The sequence below is a fragment of the Phasianus colchicus genome, chromosome 2 (assembly GCF_987193195.1).
Source record: "Phasianus colchicus chromosome 2, bPhaCol1.hap1.1, whole genome shotgun sequence".
In the NCBI taxonomy this organism is placed as follows: domain Eukaryota; kingdom Metazoa; phylum Chordata; class Aves; order Galliformes; family Phasianidae; genus Phasianus; species Phasianus colchicus.
Window position 1 is genome coordinate 27509953 of NC_143437.1, and position 7128 is coordinate 27517080.

The window sequence follows — 7128 nt, forward strand, 5'->3', positions numbered from 1 at the left end:
AGTCAGTGCTACAACTGTTGTCTTTCCAGTAAATGTGTGTGAATTGTTTCCCTGTGAGCACGCTCAAACTTGTTTATTGTTTTATTCTAGGGAGCTGGAGACAGTTTTGTGGGAGCACTGGCTTTCTACCTGGCTTACTATCCCGAGCTGCCCATGGAGGAAATGGTCAGGAAGTCTAACTACATTGCATCAGTGAGTGTCCAAGCATCAGGGACACAATCTTCATATCCTTACAGGAAGGACTTGCCTCAGGACCTTTTCTAATTGATATTGTCTAGCTCAATGTACTGATTTTATCTTATCCCAGACAGCATTATTCTCCTCACTGCACAGACGTTCCCCTCCGCTGACTGGAAAGACCGGGAAAGTCTCTTTGCTTATTTGAAAATCCTATTAGTTCCTGTTCTGCAATAGTAAAGATGGGACTGGGGTGGTTATCTTTCAAACACAGCACAGGAGGTCTGTCCAGCCCCACACATAACCCCTGGGCTACTGCCATCCCATCCAACCTACTATACTACATGGAATGCATACAAAGTTCACAGCAACGCATCAGGAGGGTACTGCACTCTTGGTACATTTCGACTTGATTTTAATCAGACCTTCTGATATGTGACGCCAGGAAATGAAGCTTTGAGATTGTGACTTCAGTTCTCAGTTGCAAGCAGTGAGGTCAGTGTTCATCAGCATGTGGCTCACTGAATGCCCGGGGCTCAGCTCCTCCCCAGCCTGCAGCTCATCACACAGCTCTGGGTACTGAGCTCTGACAACCCTTCCTGCATGCCTCGGACGGGAGCTGCCCTCACAGTGGAGAGGAGCTGACAATGCTACTGAGCCCAACTCTGATACACATCTGTAGCCATACTACTGTAAAGCCTGCTTGAGACAGCTAAAGGAGAAAACCCTCCAACAAAATCGTCAGAGAACAAACCAGAGGACTGATGTGATAATCTACTTTCTTCATGCTTGACAAAAACCCCAAGTTAAAGCCCTGGCCTACTTACCTGACTTGGAATAGTATCGCCCTATTAGCCATGGTCACAGCTTATCCAAAAGAGTGTCTTATCCCACCTGCTGCCCACTGCTGCTTCCTAACCTAGGAAGGAGCTGCTGCAGTGCTGCTACTCCTATGAATGCCACCACTTCGTGGTCACTACTGTTGATTCTGTGGCTGGTAGGTTAGAAAAACTTGCAATCCTGCCATTGAATTCCCGCTGTGGAAAATGTTAATTTTTATTGCCTTTTAAAACAATAGTTCCTTTGAAGATTACAGCCTCTTTCACAATGGAAAACACAGACAATGGGATCTGCCATTTATTTTTTTTTTTCAATTGAGTACTGTAAAAATAACTCAAAAGATAAATAAATGTTACTGTGATGATCTATGTTCAGACATTAATAATTTTCTCTCTCTACATTGTTTTCTTCACAATGGCCTTCAAATCACAGGAGACGGTGATCCCAGGTCATTTCCTCTCTTTTCAGCCCATGGTGCAGGATTTCTGAATCAGCATTCACCCTGTCCTCCTCCCGAACCATCCTCTCCTCCTGCATAAATCAAGTCCACTCATTGTTCAGAGAGAGCGGATTTTTCTCTTCTCTGTGAAGAGGACACGTTGTTTTGCTACAGAGAAAAAAAGAATCTATTAAGAACCCTGAAGTGTTAAGATCCAACTCAACAGGCCTACATCCCTTTCTCCTGGCCGGCTTCCCTGCTTAAATGAACTGTGACTGGCACAGTGCTGCTGTTAATCAACTCTTGATGAGGTTTAGTAGTGCTTTTGCTTTACCGCATGTCATTTTTAGCTCCCAAGAGGTCCGTTTTACCTCTGTGAAAATAAGTATCAGGATTTAAGCGGCTGAAAACATTCAGCAGCTGCTCTGTGTGACTATTCTGAGTCACAGCTGTTTGATGTAGGGACAAAAATAGGTTCTTTACTGCTTTCTATTACTCTCCGGCTTCAGAGCCCAAATAACTACAGCTGACAAGCAGCATCTAGTCATGCTCACACATCGACTGACAAGCGAATTGGAGCCTGCCTCCAACACCTGATGTGGACCTTAGCAAAGACAGTTCAGCTACACATTAAGCACAGCGGATGCACGACTAAAAGAGAATCTGAACAAAGCTCTACAATGCCATTTGAAAAGCACCATTCTTCTGATTACATTTCATTATATTCATGCCTTTGAAAGCAATGCGAGGACAATCCACCCAGTAACAGAATCACTTCTTCCGCATAAAAGTTTCGCTTTAAGAAATACTCCAACTTAGTAACACATTCTGTTGTGGCACTTATGAGGTAGTGAAACTTGGGCACTACCACCACTACTTCACTAAAACCTTCGTTCTCTGGAGGTCCCAGGTTCCTGAGAAGAACAAAACATAAGGTGATAATGCATGCCAAGTGAAAATGCTTCCTAACATATTCCTGATGTGAGTTGTTATCTAGACTCCAATTTGCTTCCCTTCACACATGCAAGCACTTTCTCACATCAATTTCTCACTTGTGCTCTACTACAGACTACAAAGAGCAGAGCTTTTTTTCTTAATTACTTCCAATTTCTTCCTTCAGCAACGTACTACACGTTCTGCAAAACAAGCACTACTTTGCCTGAGCTCTCCAATCTTCCCACAGTTTTGCAAGTTGCAAAGTTTCTGGAGGTTCATTTTGCACAATGTTCAGAAGTAGGAAAGAGAATGCTAACTTGAAGTTTTCTTATTCAAGGAATAGCCCCTGCAATCTCTTATCCTCCTTGGGTATGAAATTCAGGAAAGCCACAACCTCCATCAGCACAGGTACTTGGATGAGTGCATACTGCTTCCCCTTAGTTTCTCTCACTTGCCATTAAGCTCCTGGTCTGTTAGATCTGGGCATGACAAGGTTCATAATCCAACAAAAATGTAAAATTATGTTAAAAAAAATAAGCCTGAACCACATAACTACCAGCCATAATTACGTCATTTACTTAGAAAAACTCGATACATTGTTTATTCCAGACTTGAATCAATATTTTTTTGCATCAACTTTCCCATGCCATTTCTAGCCCTGTCTGGTTTACTTTCTGAGTTTACCCAAATTAATCATTTTAACGTTAGCTGCAGACTGCTTGCTCCCCTAGAAGCTCGAGCTCTGTCACCTTTCAAAAACCTGGTGAGTAAAAGGCTTCTTGGAAGTGTTCTAAGCCCTGCCAAATCAGCTCCTTAAACTGGGAGAATCTACAAGGACCAGAGCAACATAAAAGAACCCACAAATTGTCATCTGGAGAGTGGTATCATTCATGGAGGAGAAAGAACTTGTGCTTATCTCTTTAAAAGAAAAAATCTATTTTGGAAGTGGCCAACATTTATTGTCTGGAGTACCCAGGGCAGCTGAACAGAACATTTCTATTGAAGCATGCTGCATGTTAGAGGTAACTGCCTAGCAAACCACACAAAGAAACAAAATGAAAGAACTCCTGTGTCACTTTGTTTTGCCACTGACATGCGGCATGGCTGTCAAAGACTCTGATGTGCTGGACAAGTCATGACTTTGTTTCAGTGCCACAATCTGTAAAATGAGAATAACGTTTACTTCCCACTGGAATGTCATGAAGAACAGCAACTGTACAGTCATGTGAACATGAAACGTATTATGACACATTCTGCTTAGATTGGAAAAATCCTGCTACAGTCAAACCTTTCACCCCAGACAGCCAGAGCTGTTAATACAAAGCAGGCAGACTGCTACGCCAGATGCTTACCAATGGGATCGTATCTCAGCAGGACCAGCTTCTCCTGCAATCGGAGTCTCCTGACGTTGAAACAGTAGCCAGTCTCTGCTGCACTTTTCATCCTCACCAGGATGTATCTGAAGTCACAGCGGTAGCTCTATGTCAATACACAGCACACAGCAGCAGTCCCCCCATGGTCTCTCCTGACACTGTCATGACAATACTCTTTGGATAAGAAATCTGGCACATTAAGGCATTTCATTCCAACTTCATGGATATTTTGGATGGGAGCTTTAAAACCATATGCTAACTTTATGCTACCCTACAAACCTTGAATTCTACCATCAAGTTTAAGTATAGAACTCCTGGGTAGTTCTGATCATAGTGAAGTAGCTCTTCCATCAAACAGGATAAGGAGTGAGGGGAGAAAAGAGAAGAGAAGAGAAGAGAAGAGAAGAGAAGAGAAGAGAAGAGAAGAGAAGAGAAGAGAAGAGAAGAGAAGAGAAGAGAAGAGAAGAGAAGAGAAGAGAAGAGAAGAGAAGAGAAGAGAAGAGAAGAGAAGAGAAGAGAAGAGAAGAGAAGAGAAACCAACAACATACAGTTGAGTCACTGTATCTTAAATGATAATGGCAAGAAAGGAAGGATGATGATAGATTGTGGATAACACCGTACCTCAAACTATCACTTCCACATGCAGAGAGGAACTGAGGAGATAGAATGGAACAAGAGGCACGCAAAAAGGAGAAGCAGAGCCCCCTGGCACCCTCCACCTCTCTCCCAAGGAGCAGGACTTGACATCAACTCAGCTACCAGGAGCCCTTTTCCCTACAGAAAGACTCCATGTGCATGGAGTGGGCTGGCAGCTCCTGGCAGCAGGGCAGACGGGGCTGAGAAAGCAGCCCCAGGCCTTCACCCTGGCAGCATTCCAAGACTTCCCTGAAACAGAGGGCATCTTCTGCATTTCAAAAGGAAGGCCAAAGCCTTTAACTGGTCTGTAAATTATGTCTTCATCTTCCACTGCAGTAAAGGGATGAATACAGCTCTGTGCATGGGCACTCAGTTCACTTTTCTGGATCTTTCTGCTTCCAGTACCAAATGTTTTGTCAAAATTAACTCTGGAGAGACACCCATCCTTCCTCACTTGTGCAGCTCAGACCACTGTCCTCTCTCCTCAGCTATCCCTTTCCACGTTTGCAATTTAATTTACTGGGGTTTAAAAATAAACAGAAAAACAGTGGATTCCCTCACATCAAGTGAACATCACCTAGGGACTATCCCCAGTGAATGCCCTCTTCTGCACACCACTGAAGCTATGATGTGTAGCCCCAGGAACCACACAGCCTCCTTCCCTTCTTCCTCACCCACTTCCTCAAAACCTGTGTGCAGAGTTTCCCCTTTCTGGGGGAAACAGTGGTATCAGGATGACCACGTGTTGAAACTCTTTCGCACCACATATTTGAGGCCAAGTCCTTTCTGAACAATACACCTCACTTCATAAGACTTACTGCCCAAAGAAGAGATGTGACCAGGAGCACAGGCAGAAAAGAACAGTGGAATGCCACCAGGATGTGGAGATTAAAACAGGGAGCATGAATGTACAAGTACTGTAAGGAGACAAGATGTTCCTTATGTGTATGCAAGACAACACAAAGAATGGGGCAAACAAATCACTACTGATATCATTTGTTATCTCAAGAAAACACTCTGAAATTCTGTAATGGAAGAATCTCTCCGAACATAGCAAGTGGCTCTTTTAGGGGCTGACCCTTTTAAAAAAAAAAAAAAAGAAAGAAAAAGAAAAAGAAAAGAAATTTAACATATTATAGTTTTTCAGGCCGTGCAATACTGAATACTTGCACAGAATGGAGCTTCAGAGAATAAGGCAAGAATGTATTGCTACAAACTGGTTCAGTTTAAACCCTTGGTTTGTTAAGTTAAATTCCTGGTAAGTAGCCTTTCGGATGCAAGTCATTTTCTCCATGTGCTCCTGTCTCCTTACACCTACAGTGTAAACCACTAGCGTGCAGAAAAGTATATATTCCTTCCCCTCTAACCCATCAGCTTTTTGTTTAGGCCAAAGGGCTGTGGTTAATGGTCTCCCAGAACCCACTAACATCTCTCCTCAGCTGAACTACAGAGCAAATCATAGAATGACCTGGGTTGAAAAGGACCACAATGATCATCTTGTTTCAACCCCCCTGCTATATGCAGGGTCGCCAACTACTAGACCGGGCTGCCCACAGCACTGACTGCCCTGTCAACTGCTCACAAGCCAACATACGAATGCAGTACAGCAGGGAAACCTTCTGCATCCAGCCTGGGAGAGGCTCAGAGCACCGTCTCAAGTCTAGCATACAAACATGAAGATCCGCGCTGCACTTCAGCTTGTCCTCAGCTGAAAAAGTGTGAAAGGTCAAAAAGAGGAAGGCTGTGTGACGATTTATAGCTTCTCCATAAAGCATAAGGCATGGAGGTGTGGATCCCCTGCACACAGGGCACTCCGGGTGCTCAGCTCAGTGAAGGCACATAGAACAAAACCTACCTCTGCTGCAATTTTGAAACCTAAGTGGCTTTTTTCACAGCACTCTGTACTCACCCGTGAGAAGGGCACACATGCTGAAGGGCAGAAAGGGCACTAGCTAGACTTGAAGTCTACAATTCTTTCACATGCATTAGAAGATTCTAGATGGGTGCAATATTTTGCTAAGTCGCTTGATAGAGAGCGGTAGCAAGAATTATCGGATGGTAAATAAAATGTCACTTACTTAGATTTGCTCTTGGCCACTGTTATTTTGCAGCACGAAGAAGTGGGGGGAAGAAAAAGAAAACAAATATCATTTAATCTCATTTCCTTCAAATGCAACACACAGAGACCAGAGTTGTCCACTGCCTGGTGCCCTCATCGCCCCAGAGAGCGTGCCAAGAGATTTACTGTCACGGGATTAAAACGAGTACACGAGCTGCCTGCCGCCGGCTCTCTTTCACTACCGTACTACGCTGTGTGTATAACGCAGCGCCCAGCGTTACGGACTTCCGCCTCACAGCTCGCCCGGCCTCGCACCCTCCGTCGCGGCCCGGCAGGCGGCCGCGCGGGGCACGCCGGGAGCGGGCGGCACAACGGCCCGCTGGGAGCCGCAGTCCCGCCGCGGGGCCGGCTGAGCGGCTCGGGCCCGGCGCCGAAGGGAAGGTCGCGACGCTGACAGCCCGCGCTCGGACCCGAGCTCGCGTCTTGCCGGCGCCCCGCCCCGCCCCAGCCCTCGCCCTCCGCCGCTCCCCGCCCCGCGCCACTCACGAGCCGCCGCCGTGAGGAACATAACGCCGCCGCCGCGCGGCCGCCGCCGAGCCCCGCCCCTGTCACTTCCGGCCGGGCTGGCGGAAGTGCTTCCGGGCCGCGGGGGAGGGGGCGCGGCCGTT

At 45.9% G+C, this 7128-nt stretch overlaps 2 protein-coding genes across 3 annotated transcripts in view; one reads left to right on the top strand and one right to left on the bottom strand.

Annotated features, from left to right (window-relative positions):
• The window catches only part of RBKS (ribokinase), a 66352-nt gene extending 65558 nt beyond the window's left edge, over nt 1-794 (top strand). For both annotated transcript variants that reach the window (XM_031594440.2, XM_090135186.1), the window contains one exon: nt 91-794. In XM_031594440.2, the coding sequence (XP_031450300.2) occupies nt 91-264 (174 nt within the window). In that variant the 3' untranslated portion in view covers nt 265-794. The remainder of the gene's footprint in view (nt 1-90) is intronic.
• A 409-nt stretch (nt 795-1203) lies between these two features.
• Nucleotides 1204-7121, bottom strand: MRPL33 (mitochondrial ribosomal protein L33). The gene is made up of 4 exons (XM_031594450.2): nt 7007-7121; nt 6480-6498; nt 3745-3851; nt 1204-1624 (listed from the first exon to the last, which is right to left on the bottom strand). Exons 1-4 carry the CDS (start codon nt 7026-7028, stop codon nt 1575-1577), a joined length of 198 nt encoding a protein of 65 aa, XP_031450310.1. The 5' UTR covers nt 7029-7121; the 3' UTR covers nt 1204-1574.
• Nucleotides 7122-7128: the final 7 nt, after the last annotated feature.

What these genes read in the sequence shown, in the direction of transcription:
- MRPL33 (XM_031594450.2), bottom strand. Translation starts at nt 7,028, where the DNA reads ATGTTCCTCACGGCGGCGGCTC. An exon ending in GCTGAGATACGATCCCATTG is followed by an intron (nt 1,625 to 3,744) that starts GTAAGCATCTGG and finishes TTTTCTCTGTAG; the next exon opens with CAAAACAACGTGTCCTCTTC.